This window comes from Alosa pseudoharengus, unplaced genomic scaffold (genome assembly GCF_046254945.1).
Source record: "Alosa pseudoharengus isolate Yale_2024_CS ecotype anadromous, Long Island Sound unplaced genomic scaffold, YU_APseudo_1.1 YU_APseudo_1.1_scf_1, whole genome shotgun sequence".
In the NCBI taxonomy this organism is placed as follows: Eukaryota; Metazoa; Chordata; class Actinopteri; order Clupeiformes; family Clupeidae; genus Alosa; species Alosa pseudoharengus.
The window spans coordinates 43201278-43225145 of record NW_027468564.1 but is presented as its reverse complement, the minus strand read 5'-3'; the positions used below and the strand labels follow the sequence as shown (position 1 = coordinate 43225145).

The following is a 23868-nucleotide window of genomic DNA, read 5'->3' as shown; positions in this document are numbered from 1 at the left end:
CAGCATAAGCATAATTCTCCTCGGACCTGAAAAAACCGTGTTGTGTATTATCCTTGTCCAATCAGGGGCAGTGTGGTGCGCGTCATTGAGTGTACAGTAGATGACGTTTGACATTCTTTCCATTCATAAAATAAAACGAAAAAAGAATGGGCAGATACCGTAATCCAAAATTTAGAATTTTCATTTAGGTGGAGAATCGAAAAATGAAAAAACGACCCGTTATCCGTTTTTTCCAATTTGGTTTTTAAAACGGGAAACGAAAAAACAAGTGGTTTCTCGTTTTTTTCTCTTTGGTTTCACTACTAAAAACGAATGAACGGAAAGTACACGGATTCATAAGACACCTGCACGCACAAATCAACAGACAATCTCCTCACACACCTCAACTCATTTCTCATCTCCTCACACACCTCAACTCATTTCTGCACCTTCGCAGAGCTGGAAAGGCATCAGCTATAATTACATTTCAAGTGTGATGAACACACACACGCATCCTCTAAGAAAGAGATATGCCCCAATTAGAGCAGGTCTGTCACCCACATCACACACAAAGAGAGATGTCTTTTTTTCATGGACTCTTATTGACTGGAAATTGGATTGCATAATCAGCCAAGCATGATTTAAGTCAGGATTGCATGTTAAACAATGACCGATACTACTCTGATCTGTCTCTTTATAGTACTTGTGGGATGTGGTGTGTCACAAATGAGACAAAATTAAAGTGTAATTCCGGAGTAATTTGAACCCAGTGTCTTTTTCACCATGACAAGACAAACACCACCCCGAGAGCTAGATTGCGTTGATTGAAGGAGTACCGAGTTTGACTGGCTTTAGCGCTTACAGCCCAAATGGCTAACAGTGTACTGATAGATAGATAGACATATAGATAGATAGATACTTTATTGATCCCCAAGGGGAAATTCAAGATACTGAGGACCATTCATAGTATGAATAGGGTCCCTGCACATAAAATGAAGCAACACAATGTACACAATAAAATCAAGTAGATTGTGCTGCTTTAAAACATTAAAACACCGTATTAATATACCATAACCAGGGATGGATTACTGACCGGAATTAATGGGCCCAGGGATGGATTACTGAAGCCCAAGTCTCTGCGTTATTTGCGAGGGGGAGCATTCTCCTGGTCCCCCTTAGCTTAATTGTGGGGGTATTTTTGTGTATGTGCCCAGGGGCCCAGAATCCACCACTAAATATAACAGTTTCAAAATCATTTTGGTGTTACACTGACTTAGAATACGAATGATGGCATTTCTGACGATGTGTGCCCAACATTGTTGTCGCAGGTAAAGGTATGACCTTTTTTATCAGTTTTAGATGATTAAGGTAATGTCAAATGAGGAAATTCAAGCACTAAATTCATAAACAACTCTTTGACAGGCTTTGACAGCACTTTTGTAAGACTGCAATGCTAGGCTACATGTCACAACAAGGTGATTTAAAAGGACATTTTTCAAAATGTTCAGGGTTTTAGTATAGACCAGTATTAATTATTTCATTCTTCCAGCTTGGATGTTCACTTCAATGGATATTTCTGCAGGGGGAGGGGGGGGGGGGGCAAAAGGACACATTACTAAGACATTTGCCTCTGGATTCTCTTGAGGTTAAATGATAATAAGTAGATATATTGGCCAATTTTTGACAATGATAGATAAATGCTATGTGTTAATGGTGTCCTCCAATGGTTTGCACCCACTTTTTTTGGCATTTGTTGATGACGTCCCTGACGGTGCCTTGATCTCTCTGAGGGGCGAACCTGTCCACCATCTTGATAAGGTCAGGATGGGAAGCCAAGAATGCCAGCGTGTTACGGGCATGGGTCCTGTTTTAGACACAAACAATACAGCAACGCCAATTTATTTACAATAAATTAATAATGACAGCATTAAACCAACATTGTGATGTTTTTATATGTTAAATTAACATTCAAAATATGTTTGATGCCACAATGACTTTTCATAGGCAGAACTGCATGCCTGTTTTCATTTCATAAGAGGGCATGAGACACACACTCTCTATTTAAGACAGCGGAGTAGAATCATTTGACCGACATCACACTTGACACGCTTGGCACATTAGCTGAACACACTTGAAGTGGCTAAGCCAGACATCAGTTATTGCAGAGAACGTTTGCTAAGTGGTTATTTAGAAACTAGAAGCAAAGTATATTGGCTCAGTGTATTCACATGTCGACATTTTGCCGCGGAAGAGCTGGGATATGTGTAGACAAACTAACCCCATGCATTTCTACAGAGGATTCTTTGAGTGCTTTGTCTCCTCATTAGAAATTCTCTGTTAGAAGGAGTGCTCCCACCTGACTTCCTGTGCACTGTCAAGGGCCAGGCAGCTGATGGAGTGGATGAAGCGGTCAGTCAGGTCCTTTTTCCCTGACAGGACGCGGGATGCCCCCATGATCTCTGCCAGTCTCTCCAGGAACTGTGCAGTTGTCTTCCTCACGGCCGCATTACGGTGCCTAAGAAGCAGAGAACCATTGAGACAAGCCAAGAGAAACACAGAGACAGAGAATGAGTAAGCCAGAGAACCAGAGGAGACAAAGAACCACAGAGCCAGGAGAGACAGGTGTGAAACCAGGTGAAACAGAGACCAGTTGTTGAGGACTAGTAGAACTAGTATAGTAGTACTAGTAGAATTAGTATCAGCAGTACCACAGAGAACCAATAAACTTCAGGAAGTCTGAAGTAAAGGCTCATCAGGGTTCTCACTCCCCCTCACCTGAGTCCTGTGTTGATGAGGGCGTTCATGCTGCGAGAGGGGGTGACGTTGAGCACCATGTACCCCAGTGCCAGCTCCATGTCCTCCCTGATGAAGCCGCTGGCCTCTCCAGCTTTAGGCAGCAGTGTCTGGGCAGTGCCCTCGGCCTCCGTGTCCATGCCCCGCCCCAGGTGAGCATGCAGGTGGGCCAGCGTCACCATGGCAGCGCGGGACACCATTGAGCGCAGGTTCTTCACCTGGGTGTGTTGAGAAATTAATGACATTGACATTGAAATGACAAAATGTTACAAGCTGTGTTGAAATACATAGAACACAAAGAATGTTTGTAACGGTGCTCTCATACTGACAAAAGTGAGTCCAGGCCCAACATGATCATACATAGTAGAGGCACCAAGACGAGTAAGATTATTGAAACCGTGCAGCATAACTAAGTCATCTGAATACATATTCTCTATCTGGTTTGAAACAGAACAAATGCAACATGAACTCCAGCTTGTTTTCCAGCAGGGAGCCTCTGACCTCGTGGTAGACGGCTAGACACACATCATGCAGCCTGGGCAGCAGCACCTCAGCGTGGTGCTGGGACAGAGACCTGATGGAGATCAGGGCCTCGATCTTCTGCTCCCTGCAGAAATAACACACAACACAACTCAGAGGAGCATATACTTGACTTTAGCAGTCTATCTTCAGCTTAGCTTTAAAGTGTAAAGACCTTGCATAGAGTAGGCTGGCTTCATTAAAAGACACTCTTTGAACACAAATATGTCATTGTTTCAGACTGTCTTATCTTAGCTGAAAACCTTTATTTTGTCTCAAGTAAATATGTTAACGTAGCCTATCATAGCTAATAGCTAATCATTTGGGTAACACTTTCTATGAAGGTTGTATTTATAACGCCCTATGAATGCATTCATAATGTTTTATAAGGTGTCTATAAAGCATTGTAATGCTCATTATTACCATCTATATGTATTCACAAGTTGTCATAACCAACTTCATGAGGCATTATGACAGCTAATTATGAATGATAATAATTTTAATCTAAATAATGAATTATAAATATGCCAAGATCTGCCTACTCACTTGTCAGTTTTATGATGCATCATAACCACTTTGCTTTGCTAAATGTGTATAGTGATGCATAAAGAGTTTTGACTTCTACTGTAGTCCTATATATCTATAGCTATAAGTATATGTAATACATTTATAATAATTTATACATCTCCCTATAGCACACAATTATAAACAGCTATGGAATATCATAAGTGTTATTTGTCAGTTCTAAGTAAAGTGACAAGAATATGACCCTATTATCCTACAATGAAATGAGAGCCTGGACAGTAAAGACAAAAGGAATGCATTTAGTTCACTTTATATTCATTTAAACCAAAGGTCTATTTTAATCTTTCATAATGTCCCAAGATAGATTTCAGTGGCATTGTGAGTTTTATTCCAATAATAACCACCACCACAAAATATAGGACCATGCAGTGCCACTTTTTTGGCCTGTCTCATTGTGTTTGTGTAATGTGCTCAGAGCATTGATAATCAGTCTGATTATGTGTGTTGGTTTAAATGAAAATAAAGTTAACTAAATGCATTCCTTTTGTCTTTACTGTCCAGGCTCTCATTTCATTGTGACTCATTTTGTTTATAATAACCTTATATCTATTTATAACAACACCTCATTTGCTCTACTTAACATAGTGATTTATAATATTGTGCATATGGGGTTAAGATGCTAGACTCGGTACTTAGTTCATTGCACCACTCAGTGAACTTATATCTGTTAATAATAGGGTCATATTCTTGTCACTTTACTTAGAGCTGACAAATAACACTTATGATATTCCATAGCTGTTTATAATTGTGTGCTGTACGGAGATGTATGAATTATTATAACTTTATTACATATACTTATAGCTATAGATATAAATAGGACTACAGTAGAAATCAAGACTCTTTATGCATCACTACGCATTTAGCAAAGCAAAGTAGTTATGATGCATCATAAAACTGACAAGTGAGTAGGCAGATCTTGATATATTTATAATGCATTATTCAGATTAAAATTATAATCATTCATAATTAGCTGTCATAATGCATCATGAAGTTGGTTATGACGACTTGTGAATACATATAGATGGTAATAATGAGCATTACAATGCTTTATAGACACCTTATAAAACATTATAAATGCATTCATAGGGCGTTATAAATACAACCTTCATAGAAAGTGTTACCATAATGGGTATAGATTTAATGTGTTAGCCTAGCCTATTTTAGCTATACTCCCACCAGTCATCATCTCTGAGCAGCCTGAAGACCTGCAGGATGGCCTCCTCAGGGCAGGACACAGGGGGCAGTTTGGCCAGCTCTGGGAGCTCCCTGATCTGCTGGGTGTTGCTTGTTTGCTTCTCTATCACTCTCTTCTTCTTCACCTCCTTACACTCCCTCACTTCCTCCTTCCCTGCCAGACACTCCACGGACTTTTGCTCTGGGAGGTCAAAGGTCAAATCTGTTTGTCTCTCTACACTGCCATGGTAAATAATGCTATGGACTGATGTTTGAGTAATGTTAAGTTGTCACGACTGTATGAGATGGTCTGCATGTGCTCCTTGGGCCTGCACTCATGTGTAATTAAGTTTGACTTGTAGATCCTGTTCCTGTGTTGCAACCAAAGCTATATCAGACAATACGATCAGTGTATGTGTGTGTAAGAGGGGGTTAGGGATATGTATCTAACTTTACTGACTTCACTGCTCACCTGTCACAGCAGTGGCCACACTAAGTGAAGCTGTCTTCTTGAGGCGGGGTAGTCTACTGACGAACCGTCTCTGATTGGTTGCCTGGGGTTTGGCTGTCTCTGGGGGGGAGGGGACAGCATGGGCAGTGGGTGGAGTGGGGGTGTTGAGGAAGGGCAGAGCGCGCAGTGCGGACGGGGTCCTGAGGTCCACAGGGCTGAGGCTGCTCGTAGAACTGCCTGCACGGTCAGAAGCGCTGGCATTGCCACTGAGGACACTGTTACAGCGGAGACTGGTGAGTCTGATCTCCTCAGCAACATGCAGGGCCTCCAGTCGGAGGTTCTCAGGGATCTGGTAGATGTTTAGGGGTTCCAGCACACACCCCATATCCTGCTCCTGATTTGACTGCATCGTATGCTTTACCTGGGGTTGACAACCGTTGTCATGTTTTTGGCCACTGTTTATGTTGTCCTGGTGACTGCTGGTTTTCAGGCCAACATCTTGGACAGTTTTGATACAGCGCCTGGCCTTGATCTTCTTCAGCTTGTTGTTCTGATTTTCACCTGTTGCCTTGGCGATGACAGGTGGAGCAGGCGCCATGCTGCCATTGGCAACGCCACTCGGGGCTCTATTGTGATGGAGTGGCATCAGTGGGTGAGCGCGATCAAGGCCTGTCAAATTCTTCCTGCTTAGGGGACGTGGAGCACCTGCAGAGAGCCGTCTGTCACCTAGCAACAGCTGGACTGGGGCCTTGCCCTGGGCAAGCGCAGGCAAGGAGGGGAATGAGCCACAGGACTGCTGCTGCTGGGCGTGTGCAGGGGTGATAGGGGGCAACAGCTCATGCTGACCAGACGCTACACCGGCTCTGAGCGGCTGCAGAGAGCCGCAGAGCATTGTGGGATTGTGATGTGGCAGTATCACAGGCACAAGATGAGGATGGAGATGTGGGTGAAGCAGCTGATGATGACACTGTAAACAGGGAGGAGGAAACATGTCAAATATGGCCACCACCTGCACCCAACACCACAAACACACATTCCCACACATACACACACACACACACAGTTCAGTATATGAACCTAACATGAAAGTTACTATGGTATGATTTTTATAATTGATTAACAGCCAGATTGTGCCAAAGCTGTATTTGTATTGGCCCCATGGAATATGGGCTATTAAATGTACATACCCGTAGTAGCTTAGGCTATATTGTACTACTACTAGATTTTATAGGGAACTCACACATGCTGGGAAGCAGGTCCTGGAGCCGGTGTACTGCATGCGCTCCAGGTTTTCCCTCAGGAGTTGCTGCATTATGTGTTTCATCTCCTGGTTTTGGGCATGGAGTCTATCCAACTCCTCTTTAAGGCTTTGGGAATCCATTGAACTGAAAATGTCCAATTCACTGACTGGAGCTACATTTCAAAATGGTGATGATAATGGGGTGAAATTAAACGTCCTGAACTTAACATATAATGTAGTATCAAATTAGGAAAATTACGATTTAAAATATATATATTCGAATAAAATCAAAACGGAAAAACAAGCATGTAGGCTATATCTGACTGAGAAGTTGCAACAAGTGAAGCAAAGCAGTATTTTGGCGGAGGATGACAGGTACGCTATTGTGAACTCACCATTATGACGCATTTTGGAGTTCTGGGACGTCTGTGTCTTCAACAGACCATTCTGGAAGGTTCAGCAGAGACTTTCTAATAAGGGGACACAGCACTCAAAAAAACCTCCATAGAAATGCATGGGGTTAGTTTGTAACGGCAATATGGCCGTCTACACATATCCCACCCCTTTCTCGGCAAAACGTCCATGTGAATACATTGAGCCAATCATGTGGTGTGGTGTGATGTGAATACATTGAGTCAATATGGTGTGTTGTGAAGACATCTTCCCAATCATGTGTTGTGAACTTGCAGCTGGAGCAAGATTGGTGTCGTGAAGCCTTGCGCACACGCATTCCTGCTGAATAGGATGCCCGATGAGTGCCCAAAAAGCGTTGCTATATGGCCGCCGAGTGGAGGGACTTGCCTAAAAGGACTTTGTCCAAAGTCCTTTTAGGCAAGTCCCTCTACTCGGCGGCCATATAGCAACGTTTTATGGGCACTCATCGGGCACAGTCTTTGGGTCGAACTGCGCGTGCGCAAGGCTTCACGACACCAATCTTGCTCCTTTGTTAGGGGTGAGATCACAACACATGATTGGCACGATGTCTTCACAACACACCATATGATTGGCTCAATGTATTCACATCACACCACATGATTGGCTCAATGTATTCACATGTCGACGTTTTGCCGAGGAAGGGGTGGGATATGTGTAGACAACGGCCATGTTGGCGTGACAAACTAGCAACAAGCATTTATATGGAGGATTTTTTGAGTGCTGTGTCTCCTTATTAGAAAGTCTCTGGTCTAACTCCACAACCACCACCTTGAAAGAACATGCTTCTCACAACAAACCAAGAGTAACATTCATGATTCTGTGTAGGCCTCACATCCAAGCTTAAGGGGGCACCAATTGAGGTTTAATGCATCTGCATGTTGTTCTAATCACGTTTTCTCTAAATCACCTCTGGACATGAATGGAATCCAATTGGAGAGCAAAAAATCATATCTTCACACATATATATGTGTGTGTGTGTGTGTGTGTGTGTGTGTTTATATATATTTTACCACATTTGCTATGTGCTGTACCTTTCCACAGATTATAAAAATTATAAATTGCTGTCACATGATAAAACGTGTTGGTTTCCTAGGGGTGGCTCATCTTACTCCTATGCCTGTTGGGTTGTGTATACAATTTTAAAATACATTATATTGGGTCATTTATTACGGTAACACATCATTACTTCTATCTAATGCAACAGATGCATCCAAACATGAAACAAAGTACTACAAGTACCAAATGTGCCAAAATATCTCAGGACGTCTCGTTGGTTTACTGGGTATTATACGTTGAACCTCTGGAAACTACTTCTCGAATTAGCTATACGTTAACTTTTTTTTATGATTGAACTGACGGTCTAAATGGAAGGTGGAAGTGTTATACGCGCCAAATACATTTCAAAATGACGTCATGCAATGAACTACACGTTGATTGGCTCTCATCTTTGTGTTCTCATCCAGTGAGGCACGGAGTAGCACCGTGCCGCTGTGGGTTAAATAGACTTGCCTTGTCGCAACTTTGAATTTGAGTATTCAGACGAACTCTCAACACCTACTAAAAAATGAGCGGCAGAGGCAAAACCGGTGGCAAGGCCAGAGCAAAGGCCAAGACTCGTTCATCCAGGGCTGGACTTCAATTCCCCGTGGGCCGTGTGCATAGGCTTCTGCGTAAAGGCAACTATGCTCAGCGTGTCGGCGCTGGTGCACCGGTCTACTTGGCTGCTGTGCTTGAGTATCTGACTGCTGAGATCCTGGAGTTGGCCGGCAACGCTGCCCGTGACAACAAGAAGACCCGTATCATTCCCCGCCATCTGCAGCTGGCTGTGCGTAACGACGAGGAGTTGAACAAGCTGCTCGGCGGTGTGACCATCGCTCAGGGTGGTGTACTGCCTAACATCCAGGCTGTGCTGCTGCCCAAGAAGACTGAGAAGTCAAAGTAAACCTGCTCCCTCTCCGAAAAAGTCTCCGAAACAAAGGCTCTTTTAAGAGCCACCCAAAAACCAATGAAAAAAAAACATTCCAAATTGTCTTCGCCATTGACGTGTTTTCTGTAAAGTCAAAAAGATTTATTCACACGTACACAATGTACAAAGCCGTTGAGTAAACCGTGCCTTTTTCCGGCCAATATCTGATCACTCTTACCTCACAAAATGTTAACCACTAACTGTCTGATAAGACAAATATAAGTGCTTGAATGTAAACCGTTTTTCATTTATCTTTCCGGACTGTTAGTTAATCATGAAAGGCTGCGAGATGTTCCTGGTTCAAGGTGATGACGCAGTCTTGTAATTGGATCATTTAAATTATGTATAAAAAATATGGCATTCTGTGGTAGTGGTAGTTTGGGGTTTCCTGTTTATAAACAAGCAACTATTTGTAGGCTTTAACCAGAGACTTTCTAATGTGGAGACACAGCACTCAAAAAATACTCCATAGAAATGCATGGGGCTAGTTTGTCACGCCAATATGGCCGTTGTCTACACATATCCCACCCCTTCCTTGGCAAAACGTCGACATGTGAATACATTGAGCCAATCATGTGGTGTGATGTGAATACATTGAGCCAACCATATGGTTTGTTGTGAAGACATCGTGCCAATCATGTGTTGTGATCTCGCCGCTGGAGCAAGATTGGTGTCGTGAAGCCTTGTGCACGCGCAGTTCGACCCAAAGACTGTGCCCGATGAGTGCCCAAAAAACGTTGGTATATGGCCGCCCAGTGGAGGGACTTGCCTAAAAGGACTTTGCTTTAACGTAGTGAATACAAGCCACCGTAGGTCATAATTTGTTTACATGACGTCTAACAAGTTAATTGTTTGTCGTGCTTGTTTCAATAACAGTCTACATGCACTGAGCGATGGAATGTTTCAGTATGTTTCTTTTATTTATAATTTAAATTGAAGATTGTTTGTAAATAGTCCATCAACACAATGATATAGGCCATTACGGTGGTGAGCTTTGTATTTTGAATTTTAGGCGGCACTCGGATGACCAATCAGCGGCGCCCAACAACCTGACGTACACAGGGGGCAGGCTGAGACCGTTTGCCTTATATACCCAAGATCCGCAGTTGTAGCCATACTGTTCAATTCTGAAGAATACGTAGCAATGGCCAGAACCAAACAAACTGCCCGCAAATCTACCGGAGGCAAGGCTCCGAGGAAGCAGCTTGCCACCAAGGCTGCGCGTAAAAGCGCACCTGCCACCGGTGGCGTGAAAAAGCCTCACCGTTACAGGCCTGGCACCGTAGCTCTGAGAGAAATCCGTCGTTACCAGAAGTCCACTGAGCTGCTGATCCGCAAGCTGCCCTTCCAGCGTCTGGTCAGAGAAATCGCTCAGGATTTCAAGACCGATCTGCGCTTCCAGAGCTCTGCTGTCATGGCTCTTCAGGAGGCTAGCGAGGCTTACCTCGTCGGTCTGTTCGAGGACACCAACCTGTGCGCTATCCACGCCAAGAGAGTAACCATCATGCCCAAGGACATCCAGCTGGCTCGTCGTATCCGTGGGGAGCGTGCTTAAGTGATTTGAAGTCAAGAACTGAAAATTCAAAGGCTCTTTTAAGAGCCACCCAAACATGTAAAACAGCTAGTTTCCATGTCTTGGTTAAATTGGTTCATGGGTAGTCGTACTATTCTTTAACATATCTGCATGGTTCGGTATTTTGTAGTAAGTGTCGCGTCTTCTTTGGTAAATGGAATGCCAACAGATGCAAGAGGGATCGATGCTAGCAAGTTAAACGTAATCTACACTCGGATGATTCCTCACATATGATGTAGTCATGTCCACTTCAAACGAATTTAAGTTTCGGACTTCTGCCCAGAGCCACGCAAAAGGAAGTTTAATCTCGTTTTGCCATGACGAGATTAAACTAAACATATTGACATTAAACTCCAATATTCGTGAATGAAGTTGAAATATCATGTAGACTTTAATCTCGACATCCCGTATTTATTCTTGACAGTCAATAGCAGGCTACAGTAAATATACAAATAAGACCAGTACAACACAGCTGTAGTCTTCCTTCCTGGTCAGTGTTTCTCCCACTATCGTGCAGTTTCTCTCCAAACCACACAAAAAGTTAATTATGTCCCTTGACGGGCGTTTGGAGCATCACTCAGCCGTGGCAAAATACGGACAATATGGTAAATAAAAGGTTCTAAGTGTAGGCTACGCATTCTACCTAATCCAGGAGGTAAACGGCTTTGGATACGTGTTCGGTCCAGCGAACTATGCTCTTTAAACAAATGTGTCGTCTCTGTCTAAACACAGAGGTGTTAAAAACAAGTTGTGCCGTTTTCGACATGTTGGTTTTAAGTGTGTGCGTTTTATCTCAGATAACTATTGAATGCAAATGAATGCAATGCAGTCAGTATATTGGAATTACTTTTCAAAGAGAACGTGGGTGGCTCTTAAAAGAGCCTTTGGATTAAAGCGCGTTCAAAGTCAGGCTTTATTTGGAGCTGGTATACTTGGTGACGGCCTTGGTTCCTTCGGACACGGCGTGCTTGGCCAGCTCACCGGGCAGAAGCAGGCGCACTGCGGTCTGGATCTCCCTGGAAGAGATGGTGGAGCGCTTGTTGTAGTGAGCCAAGCGGGAAGCCTCTCCAGCAATGCGCTCAAAGATGTCGTTGACGAAGGAGTTCATAATGCCCATAGCCTTGGAAGAGATACCAGTGTCAGGATGGACCTGCTTCAAAACTTTGTACACGTAGATGGCATAGCTCTCCTTCCTGCTCTTTCTGCGTTTCTTGCCACCCTTGCCGGCAGTCTTTGTCACGGCTTTCTTGGAGCCCTTCTTTGGGGCAGGCTTAGCTGGATCAGGCATGTTAATGTCTCGACTGTCTGTTCGATAAACTGACTATCTTCAAGTCACCCTGTATATGTGTGTTTTATGCAAATAGGACTGCGTCACTTTACACGCCCACGGCCAGAATTCTGTGTCATTTCCCTCCAAATCAAATACCCACACGGTTGGTCGTTTTGAATCGAAGGGGGCAGAGGCGAGAAGGTTAGCACCACCCACAGATAATCGGTTTTCAGTACACCAACTTCTTTTGTTCTTATTCCCCTCCCTTTTCTTCTGAATGACAGGAATCTAAGGAATCCTTCGAAATGGCAAAAAACATTAAGCCTTACAAATCACAGTTAGTCTCAGTCCCTTTGGGGCATTTCTCGAATTATGATTAAAAATGTATTAATTGATCAACAAAACTACAGTAAAAAGGACAAAAAACTGTTCTGTCCTGCACTGTAGCTTCTACAGCATGGTGTAAAGGGAAATTACTGTATTTTCTGTAAAAGTGAATATTTCTATATACCCTGAGTTACCTGTCTGTCGAGTCACATTTATGCTTGACTGATTATGAAAACTAGTTATGACACTAACTACTTTAAGACTTTGTGATGGCACACGCGACTTTTCAGCATGCATTTTCGTTTTGTTGTTTCTGCAGACGATTTTGTTCCATCATTCGTGAACCCGAAGTTAACTTATGTCATTCAGTAGCACAGTCATGGGTCGCACTTCATACATATGAGAGACTATTATAGCAAATGTTCTGGCGCTTTTTGGGTTGTTTTCAAATGATTTTCATACGAATACATGGCTTTCTCTTGGCCACCACGGGATGAGGACTGGACGTCTGTCACGACTGAGCGTCTCATGAGATCGCAATGCAGTCTCTCAAATAGTGCGACAACATATGATATTGCAGACAGGCAACAGCATGGAAGTGGTTTATTTATAGACTTTTCATAATTCAAAATTCCCCATACATACAGGAACACAACCTTTTATGAGGAACTGGGTGGCTCTTAAAAGAGCCTTTGTGTATAAATCGAGGGACAAAGCTGATATTTAACCACCAAAACCGTACAGTGTACGACCCTGGCGTTTCAGCGCATAGACGACGTCCATGGCGGTCACGGTCTTTCTCTTGGCGTGCTCGGTGTAGGTGACGGCATCACGAATCACGTTCTCCAGGAAAACCTTCAGCACACCACGGGTCTCCTCGTAGATGAGCCCAGAGATACGCTTCACACCACCACGGCGAGCCAAACGCCTGATTGCAGGCTTGGTGATTCCCTGGATGTTATCACGAAGAACTTTGCGGTGGCGCTTTGCGCCTCCTTTCCCAAGACCTTTGCCTCCTTTGCCTCTGCCGGACATCTTTCAAACTTCTTGCGACTGAGAGTTGCACGAATGTGAAGCAGCTATGGCTCGCAACTCATACTACTTTCCACAGAGAGGACCTTGTTGAAAACTACTAAGCACTGCCCCTTCACTCTCCCTCCGTTTGATGAATGGAGTGTGCGCGGGCATTTAGGCGAAAATACGTCACCGAAAAAAACGCCCACATCTGAGCTTCACCCCACCCCACCTCACAATGAAACAAAGTTGGACCGACATTGTTACTTTGCACAACTGTTTTTTGTTTTTGTTTTTTATTGTCTATCACAATTCGACACAGGACAGGCATACTTAATCCTTGTGTAGTCTCCGAGTTATTGATCCTTTTTATGTGTTTCTATAAGGAAAAAAAAACTGCACAAGAATGTTTTTTTCTGCCTGATAATGGCCTTAACAATTTGGTAGACATGTCAACATACCCCTACACATTTGCAACCTTCAAAAGATGTTTGGGTCAAATTGACCCAAAGACACATGAAACACACAGATGTAAAGAAAGACACAACAATAGACACACACGCACACACACACTCACACACATACTCTCACTCACTAACATGCTACAGTTTTTTCAAACCTAGCCCAAGAAGTTCCTGTTGTCCTGCAGTCTTTACACTTTACCCACTTTCACTCTCATGTTGTTTCTAAGTTCGGAGTTCGGAAGTTCGGAAAAGTCGGAGCTCTTGAGGGTACACCCAAAGTCCTTTTAGGCAAGTCCCTCCATTGACAGCCATATTGCAACACTTTTTGGGCACTTATCGGGCATCTATTTCGGCAGAAATGCACGTGCGCAAGGCTTCACGACACCAACCTTGCTCCGGCGGCGAGATCACAACACATGATTGGCACAGTGTCTTCACAACACACCACATGATTGGCTCAATGTATTCACAACACACCACATGATTGGCTCAATGTATTCACATGTCGACGTTTTGCCGCGGAAGGGGTGGGATAGGTGTAGACAACTGTTACAAACTAAGTCCTTGCATTTCTATAGAGGGTTTTTTGAGTGCTGTGTCTCCTCATTAGAAAGTCTCTGGTAATACAATGTAACGTTTTGTTTTCGATCTGTTTTTCTAAAGAGGCTAATGTAGCTAACAATAACAATGCATACCATAACAATGCATACCAACGGGCCTGGCTCTTTGGCGTTGCGGTCAAGCTGCAGGGTTAGTACCCTGGAGACCCGGGTTTAAGAACGGGTGGGGTCACAGCTCTCTCCTTTCGCTACAGCGAGTATGTGTGAGGGTGTGTGCGAGCATGTGTGTGTGTGTGTGTTTTCATGCAAATGAACGGGAGGTAGCGTCTGCTTTAGTGCACCCGATGGGAACCAAAGAGAGGAGGGTTTCTTTGCAGTCTATCAGAAATTAGGGCAATTACAGACACAATGCAGAGGTGATCAGGACCGGCAGGGGTGAACTAGTTCCCCGAAAAAGACCAATGACGAAGGCAGAACGCTCTGATTTTTTGCATTGTTTGTTTTGCCATGGAGAAAGAGAGGAAAAAGTCTGCAACACCAGTATATGCTCCCAATAGTTATGTTTTTATTACCGTGACGTTTCGGGCCAGCTCAAGCCCTTCATCAGACGTCATTGGTGTTTTGCCATGGACTCTTTCTGAGAAAAGTTTAAAGGCGACATCACAAAACATGTCCAATGAAACCCAAAAGTTCATGCACAACCCCTGGCAAGAAACTGGTACAGAAAATGTGTGTTTTCAGGGAGCCCATACCTTCCCACATAAGTGAAAAACTTTGGGCAGTGCAAAGTACTGTCACAGGATGAAATAACACACACCGTCAAACATGATAATGAGTGTATTTTGCAATTAGGACAACAACAGTTGAACAAGAATGGTTCAAACCCCAAAAGATACGAGAACATCAGGCAGAAGATGCGTGAGCTCGGGCGACCATTGATTACCGCACGGAAGATGACTGCAGTTAAAGAAATTAAGGACCTCATCCATGCAAAAAAGTACCCGACAGTGGTGAAGGCAGTAAAGAAGACTTGTGGATACAAAAGTGAGACTGAAACTTACAAAGTCAAGGGCCTTTCACTGAAGCTTGGCCACAGTCTTAAAAAGGTTGCGAAACGTATGGAAAGCAACGCCTGAATGAGTGGAAATGATGAGATGGTTGACTAAGCTGTCGATTTCCAGAAGGTACATGAAACCAGATGGTCTGACTATATATCCTCGACTGCAGTCAGAACGAGGCCAAATGGAACGCTCCGATGATCCTTCCATTTACGGAGGATATCCAAAAACTTCATTTGTACTTGGACTCCAAGAATGATGAGTATCACAAACTTCTCTCAGAAGACCCTTCAGATGTTAAGATGGTCATGTTTAGCCCGGACATGTTTGGAAAGTGTTTTTCTACTTTTCAACAGGAGAAGAGAGGGTGATGTGTCTTCTATGCCTTTGTCAGCCTTCATGTCAAGAAATACATCCGAACCACACAAAGACACAGACTGGGCATTAAGTGAAACGGAAAAACAGATCTGTTGGCATTTTTCTAGGGTCAAGACAAGGGGTAAACGTGGACGCAAAGTGTCCATACTCCTGACCCCAAAGATGGTCTGCTCATTAGATTGGCGTGTCAACACAAGAGAGTGCGGCATACAGAAGGACAACTCATTCTTCTTTGCCAGACCCGGCTCAATGTTTCATCACAGAGAAATGTGGCGCTAAGAATCCTAATGCTTTGAAATCCACAAAATTAAGAAAACACGCTACCACTCTGTCTACAGTACTTAATATGACCGAAACAGAAATGGACCAGTTGGCAAATTTCCTAGGACATGACCTCCTAGTCCACAGAGAATATTACAAACTGCCAGAGGGAACGTTGCAACTCGCTAAAATCAGCAAGGTGTTGATGTCGATTGAACAAGGCCGACTTATTGAAAATTTGGATAAAATAGAAATACAGTATGTGTAATACTTTAGCATATATCGTATGCTTATACAAGAATGTTCTCCCACTCATGATTTCCTGATATTAAGTTCAGCTGCTAGATGAGGGAATGAGGGAAAAAGAGCACAAGGACATTGGTTTACAACCAGCAGGTACATACTCATATATACAACAGAAAAAAAGGGTAGCCTACGGTTGGGGTCCATTTTTGTTCTCTAAGGTACACATTTTGACAGTGTACCTGGCAGGGATCAAAATTGAGCCCCTAGGTACTGATATGAACCATTTCTGGAACATTTATGTTCCTTTTCTAAATAAATTCACAAAAGGACCATATATGTACCTTTAAGCAACAAATTCGGGGTAGGCCTACAAACAGAGGAGAGGAGCTTCTGAAGTTTGAGAAAAAATGTGTGCAGAATGGAATAATGTTTTTGGAAGAAGAGGTACGCTTTTCAGAGGCAAGTTGAAATGTAAGGAAATGTGGGTGGTAACATTAAATACTGAATGTTAAAGCTACATTGTGTATTTTTTTGAGTTAATTCTTAGCAAAAACCCTTTTGTTCTTTCAAAAATATGTGCTCATTCATGTGTAATTACTTCCACTTACTAATCAAAGTATTCTCGTAAGTGTAGAATCTGCTATTCCAAATACATACGCGCGAGTCGCGCGATGGCTGAATCCATGTTGCGCTTCCATCTTTGAAATACATTCGCCAACGAGGGACATTCCTGGAAATTCAAGCTTCGCCTTTCGCGCTTTTAGGCTACACTCAGCTGCACCGTGACGTATGGCAGGGGGAGATTAGTCTACTCCTGACTGCCGGCAGATTTGAAAGGTTGTTGAAGATGGAGGATCACACATATTCTCGAGGTCATGAAAAGGAGTCGCCAAGGAAGCGAAAACGAGAATTAAAAAGACAACGCGACAGGAAAAACAACAAGACCAAAGTAAATATTGGAGTGGCTTTTCCAAGATGGAAAGAGCTCATGAGGAGCAAGGATTTCAAAAGGGACGCCGAAGTTGCCTGCTTTCTTCTCGACAGGTAATTCGGCCTATTCGTGTAAACCTATACAGTCTATGGTGTAAATTCGAAGTTTTACAGTTGCTTGGCTAACTATAGCATAACGCTAGAATGACGTCTAGGATATTTTCGCGTTGATGAAAAAGGATTGTCTAGGCTATAACATAAATCTGTGTGCTGTGACGGATCAAAGGGAAAGGGCACTGTAAATTGTAGCCTAGTTATTTTTCATTGCTTTTGCTTTGTAGCCTACACAATGTATCCTAATCTGATAATGCTGGGGTAGCCAATTCCAAGGGTGACGTTTACCTCCTGAGGCCTGTCCTGTAGTCTTATTAATTTTAGACGTAGCCTACTAATTACTAGATTGTCTGAAGGGAAAGTTTTTTTACCTGTAGCCTACACCTGGGAATGGGGGAAGGGTAGACTAGTCCATTACACTTGTGAATGGAGGAAGGGTAGGTCATTACACCTAATGGGGGAAGGGTAGACCAGCCAGCCCAGAGACTGATCAGACTGGGGGTCAAAGTCATTATCATGCAGAACAATACAAAACTGAACTGACAGAACTGTTTTGATTGAACTTTAGTCAATTTACTGTATGTATATGAGGTGCATCTACCAAAATACATTTTCTTCACTGTCATAAAATGAATGCACTTTGTTTGTGGTTTAGTGAGACATTCAAACATACTGCTCTTTTTTGTCCAGCTATGAGAGAGAACTTCGAGCAGTCACATCAACACCACTGAAAGGAAAGCCCTCTAAAGTATTAACTCCAGCAGTGTCCAGCATCTCTAGTGGGACAGACAGGTCAGTCACTGCATGAAAACAATTGTGTTGACTCTATGTGATTGTTGTTTGATTGTGTTTGATAATAACAGAAATTATATTTTTAATAATTTGGTGTTTACCATTTTATGTACTGTCATATGTTGTGAAACACTCTGCTTATTTATTTCAGAGATGAGCATCTTGGCGCAATTGCAGAAGCCCCTGAAATTGAGAGCCTTGAACAGAGGTAACCCATCAATGCTCATAATGTCTATACCCTAACCCTACATGTGTTCTCTATTGTATATTTTCATGATATAAGCATTTATATATATTTTTTACAAAGCCTACATGACATGAGCATCGCGGAGGATGTGGATGAAAATGTGTTCAATGACCCCATGAACAGTGTGTAAGTAGTACACCCTATAGACATACCGGTATGTTACTATTTGTACTGTGTGGAAGTTCTTTTTTTCTAAATATGTTATTTCTTACAGAATCGACTGGACAGATGAAGGATCTGCATTCCATCAAAGAGATGATGGAGAGAGGGATGACAGCTCTGACGAAGAGTATCTTCCACCAATTTCTATACGGTGTGTGCTCATCTGTTGTTACTTGGCCATATTTTGTGTTGTGTTTTGTCATACATTTTTACATGGTGCCCGTGTGTTCTGCCTCCACAGAATGGGTGGAGCATTAAAGGCAGTGCAGACTGTTGACCATCTTCCTGTAATTGGGCTTGATGAAACTGTGCATGACCTTTCTGCTCATGAAGACCCTACTGACGAGCCCTTGCCCAGTGTTGAGTTGCCCAGTTACCCAGACCCTTTGAAGGTCCAATGTGTAGATGATATCATCTGTGTCCGAGCGGCAGTGTTGTATGAGACCTGCTTGAGGCAGCTTGTCACACTAATGAAGCTGCCGGTGGACAGATGTACAGGTGTTCTCAGGACTGGTCTGGTGTGTGATAGTGTTGCCCCCTTTCACATCAACATCACTTATAAGGGCACGGCAATGATTGCGGAATGGGTAAGTCCAGTCAGTAACAACATAATACAACTGGTACTGGTAGCAATACCAAGCACTTTTCTTGTGACAGCCAGTGTTGTATAATTCAAATCCATTTATCAATCTTCTCTGACTTTTAGGTATGTCCCAATGGACATAGCCTGTGGAGATGGAATTCGCAGCCTGTGATGAAGTTTGGGATGCAAGCTGGGGATTTCCTTCTATCCACCAACATTTTGTTGTCGGGGAACAACTATGGGAAGGTTTCCCTATTGTTTAAATTCATGAACATGGGCATGGTGAACCCAAACACATTTTGCACAATCCAAGACACATACTGTGTTGACGCAGTCAAGGAATACTGGGAAGAAAGGAATACCGAGGCCATCCGTCGCCTTCAAGGGAAAGACGTTGTGGTGCTAGGTATGTTGAAATGGTGCATGTATAAATTACTTGCAGCAATGACATATATTTATTATATAATCTTACTACGAAATATGCCTGGGTTTTTACAGGGGATGGCAGAAATGATTCACCAGGGCATTGTGCCCAGTACTGCAGCTACACCACGATGGAGCTTGACACCAAGGAAATCATTCATGTAGCAACAATAGACAAGCGGCATACATCGTGGAACTCCAACATCATGGAGAAGGAGGGATTTATCCAGACTGTGGACAAGCTTTCCAGAGAGATAAAGCTGGTGGAGATCTGCACAGATGCTCATATCCAGATTGGAGCCCTTATGAGTAAGTGCTCCTCTGATAACATATATGAATACAAATATTGCAAAAAGAGATGTTGTGAAATGCTATGATTTCCCACTTCACAGACCCAGATAAAGGCAAATACAAGGACCTTGGAATTCATCACAGTCTGGACATGTGGCACGGTGCCAAGAATCTGGCCAAGAAACTTGCTGCTGTAAGTTTCAAGACTCATGGGAATCATTGGCTGTAGTTTACTGTTGGGATGAAATATGCATTTTCTTAGCTCTCCATGGACAATTTCTGAAATACCTCAGTATTTTGTTTTTATTTCCCAAAGGCAGGGAAGGTGAAAGGACAGTCCATTCTCCTCCACTGGTTGAAGGACATCGTCAACCATTTTTGGTGGTGTTGCAAGACTGCTGACACCAAAGAGCAGTTCCTTGTAAGCAGGATTGTTATTGTACTGATTGTAGCTGGTAGCTTCCACTATATCTATATATATATTTGTACTATTGGGACCCTTTTCTGTATAACAATTTGTTTTATATATTATGTATTATATTTGTATTTTTTGCACAGGCACTTTGGATTGGCATTTGTCACCATGTCTGCAACATCCACACGTGGCAAATGGGAAGCTGCCAACACAGCGATCTGGGAGATGGGAAGGAGTGGATCGAGAGAGATTCTAAGTCTCACAAAGCCTTAGTGGACATTGTTTTCAACAAGCGTTGGCTGAAGGATGTCCACAAATATCTGCGTTTCAGGTATAGCATGTAACATTGTACACAAATTGTGTGTGTGTATGTATGCACACACTAATGTGGATGTGTGTGTGATTTCTTTTCTATTCAAACAGATCAACAGCAGACCTGGAGTCATTCCAGAACCATGTTCTGATGTATGCCAGTAAGCGCTTTGCTTTCACTCCCCCGGTTTATGAGGCAAGAGTTCTGCTGGCAGCTCTTGACTACAATTTCCACTGCAACAGACCAACAAGAACTACATCTGAGGGCAAACAAATGTAAGTTTAATACATGCAGTATTGTCTTGTAAAGTAAACCCACAGGCACACAGTGGTTTGGGATTGGTATGTGCTCTCCAGTTTGTCAGTTGTTGTAATGAGTAATTGACCTGTAATAGTTTACCTTTGTGCCATTACAGTTTCCGAAGACTGTACAACAAACATGCAAGACGATACAGCTTGTACGCCCTGAAATCTGAGAAAACATATGAATACATCTCAGAACTGCAGGGGAAAATTATAAACAAGAGACTCACGAGTGGAGTTGGGATGCCTCGAAAGAGGAGCCTTCGGCCCAATGACCCAAGAAGACTTGGTGTCGTCCCCCCTATACCTCCACCCCCTATATCAGAGCTGATGCGGACACAAGTCAGCAGAGGTCTTGGTATGTGATGCACTTGCCTTTGCCTGTAACTCAGTCTAGGCGAAATAGCACTGTACAGATTAATAACAATATGTTGAACTATAAAATGGTGTGTATGTCTAATGGCACCTCATGTCTTCCACAGGAGCAGCTTTCCAGGAGGCTGCGCATTTAGAATGATTCCTATTGCTGGTCCATGTTGCTTCAAAGGCACCATGAAAGGGTTGTGTAAATGGGTGTAAATACCATAATTTGTTACTTTCTGTAAATAAATATATATTGCAAATAACATTATTGACCATGTTACCGTCATTTGGTGTTTCAAAAGGTAAATTACTACAGCTCCTTTTTTATTATAAGTTTGTGGATGTAATGTATAAGAAATACAGCATGAATGGTCTCTTATAACAAAAATATTTTATTTTCATAAAAGCAAAATACACAGCAACTTGGGATCACTCTTTTATATTACCCTGTCCTAGAGACCCATGCAGCCAGAAAATGAAATGTCTGTAGGCAGCATATCTGAACACTCTTGTCACCTGGCTCTCTTACATAGCCTAATACTGTGATGTCCTCCCTGTGAATCCGGAGAAAACCTTCATCTAGGCAGTACTGTGTGAAGTGAGGCAGAAGGCTCACACAGGTTTTCTCTCGATCGGTTGGCATGTCTCTGCAGTGTGTACAGGTACACCAAGGCATCCCTGGCACAGGTGGGGGGATGACATGTCTGCGCTGATGCATCATCAATGCATCAAACACCAGACCAGGCTGCCTCGCTAGCAACTGTGTGGTGAGGTCCATGTGCTCTTGCAGGCTCATTCCATCCACAAATCTCTAAAGAAATAAGACACAAAAAATAAGATCAGATAGGCTTGTTTAGGTAGCAAAGTTAGATGGTTAGCAAAGTAGTAACAGTACTCTTGTCATTTTTCAAGTGTTTACACAAAATGAAGAATACTATGTGTATGGACAATGAAAAGGTGAAAGCATTTTCTATAGACCATAACGTAATCATATGTGTCATGATTTCACTGGCAGACAACACATCATGCAGTTGACTGGCAACAGCTAGAAATTGCTACATATAAACAATGGAGATACAAACAGGGAAGCTACACCAAGCGCGTAACTGAAGCGTTCCGTTCGCAACGCGTAAAATCAATTTTAGAAGAATGGTCTTTGTTTCTGGTGTATGCTAGTTGCAGCAGACGCAACGAAAACGAACGTGCCTGGTGCAGCTTCCGAGCTAATTTCGGTGTCATTGAATTGATACTGTTCAGAGAAATATATTAAAAACACAAACCTCCGTTGCTTCTCTCCGTTGTCTTTGAAGTTCTTCCACTCTCCCCTCGTCATCTTTGGAGAGTCTTCTTCTTTGCCTAGGAGGTCTCACCGATCCTCTGCCACCGGCTGTCTTTTGGCTTCTCTTTACCTTTCCCTCTTCATTTTACCTTTCCCTCGCACCTCCGTAGCATCGACTGATCTCTGACTCTGCTCACTGAGAAAAATAGTAGGCTACGCTGTAAAAACATTGCCTTACACTATTAATCTCGTACATACAGAATAAAGATAGCACTGATACTGTACTAACATTAGCATGCATTCGTTTGGGAATCTGATAGCTGATGCTAGCAATGAAATAGTAGCCTACCAAAATAACGAAAACGTAAAACTATTATTCACTTTACATAGAGGTCATAACCAACATGTTTACTGGCTATATAACTAAATGCAATGTGTAATGTTTTCTAAAGTAACCTCATCGCTGGAAGGAACACTGGACGAAGTCGTAGTAGGCTACTGGAAGCCATGTTAACCTTGGCATGAAACGGCCACCGTAGGAGTTAAAATGCGCTCGGAATGGGAGGGGCTAGAAAGTAATATTCAGTTGGTTGTCATATAGAATTTCACCGCTAGATGGGAGAAGTTCTTACACAATGTAGCTTTAACTGAGCCAAATAAGTGGCAACTCACATTTCTATTAGTAAACTCTGTGTACACAAACAATGTTCTTAATGCTCGAGTTCATGTGTAGAGACACTGATGATGCTTTGATCAAAGTTTCATGTTGTGTCGAGCCTTCTTAGTGTTTGAAAATTAGTGATTTTGACGCGATCATGAATCAAAATAGTAGGATTCAAAAAGCCATTTCACTTAAGCTTAAAAGTGGCACTTATAATTTTAAACGAAAGTTTGACTTGGGTAAATTCACAAAACAACATAGGATGCATTTTCGCGAGAGTTACCAAAGTCCTTTTAGGCAAGTCCCTCCACTCGGCGGCCATATTACAACGCCTTTTCAGCACTCATCGGGCATCCTATTTGTCAGAAATGCGCGTGCGCAAGGCTTCCCTACACCAATCTTGCTTCAGCAGCGAGTTCACAACACATGATTGGCACGATGTTTTCACAACACACCACATGATTGGCTCAATGTATTCACATGTCAACGTTTTGCAGAGGAAGGGGTGTGATATGGGTAGACAACGGCGTTATAAACTAGCCCCATGCATTTCTATGGAGGATTTTTTGAGTGCTGTGTCTCCTCATTAGAAAGTCCTTGGAGTTACGCAGATGAAAAACGTCTGACTGTTTGCTGATAATGGCCTCCTTACACCAAACAGCTTTGACAAAATTTGGGAAATATTCTTGAAAGATTGGAGT

General features: G+C 42.9%; 4 protein-coding genes and 1 pseudogene across 4 annotated transcripts; 3 read left to right on the top strand and 2 right to left on the bottom strand.

Annotated features, from left to right (window-relative positions):
- LOC143129040 (uncharacterized) overlaps positions 1 to 9117 on the top strand; it is a 119037-nt pseudogene extending 109920 nt beyond the window's left edge.
- Positions 9118 to 10285: 1168 nt separating this feature from the next.
- On the top strand, positions 10286 to 10706 carry LOC143100194 (histone H3). The gene has a single exon (XM_076263195.1). The coding sequence runs from the start codon at positions 10286 to 10288 to the stop codon at positions 10694 to 10696; it is 411 nt and encodes a 136-aa protein (XP_076119310.1). The 3' UTR covers positions 10697 to 10706.
- Positions 10707 to 11627: 921 nt separating this feature from the next.
- LOC143100116 (histone H2B-like) lies at positions 11628 to 12002 on the bottom strand. Its single transcript, XM_076263091.1, has one exon. It carries the CDS (start codon positions 12000 to 12002, stop codon positions 11628 to 11630), a length of 375 nt encoding a protein of 124 aa, XP_076119206.1.
- A 1032-nt stretch (positions 12003 to 13034) lies between these two features.
- On the bottom strand, positions 13035 to 13365 carry LOC143100030 (histone H4). Its single transcript, XM_076262988.1, has one exon. It carries the CDS (start codon positions 13344 to 13346, stop codon positions 13035 to 13037), a length of 312 nt encoding a protein of 103 aa, XP_076119103.1. The 5' UTR covers positions 13347 to 13365.
- A 3449-nt stretch (positions 13366 to 16814) lies between these two features.
- Positions 16815 to 23143, top strand: LOC143119059 (uncharacterized). Its single transcript, XM_076280289.1, has 14 exons — positions 16815 to 17336; positions 18027 to 18128; positions 18280 to 18336; positions 18436 to 18501; positions 18590 to 18688; positions 18779 to 19124; positions 19244 to 19526; positions 19619 to 19852; positions 19936 to 20027; positions 20151 to 20255; positions 20393 to 20580; positions 20673 to 20837; positions 20978 to 21222; positions 21347 to 23143. Exons 1-14 carry the CDS (start codon positions 17140 to 17142, stop codon positions 21379 to 21381), a joined length of 2214 nt encoding a protein of 737 aa, XP_076136404.1. The 5' UTR covers positions 16815 to 17139; the 3' UTR covers positions 21382 to 23143.
- Positions 23144 to 23868: the final 725 nt, after the last annotated feature.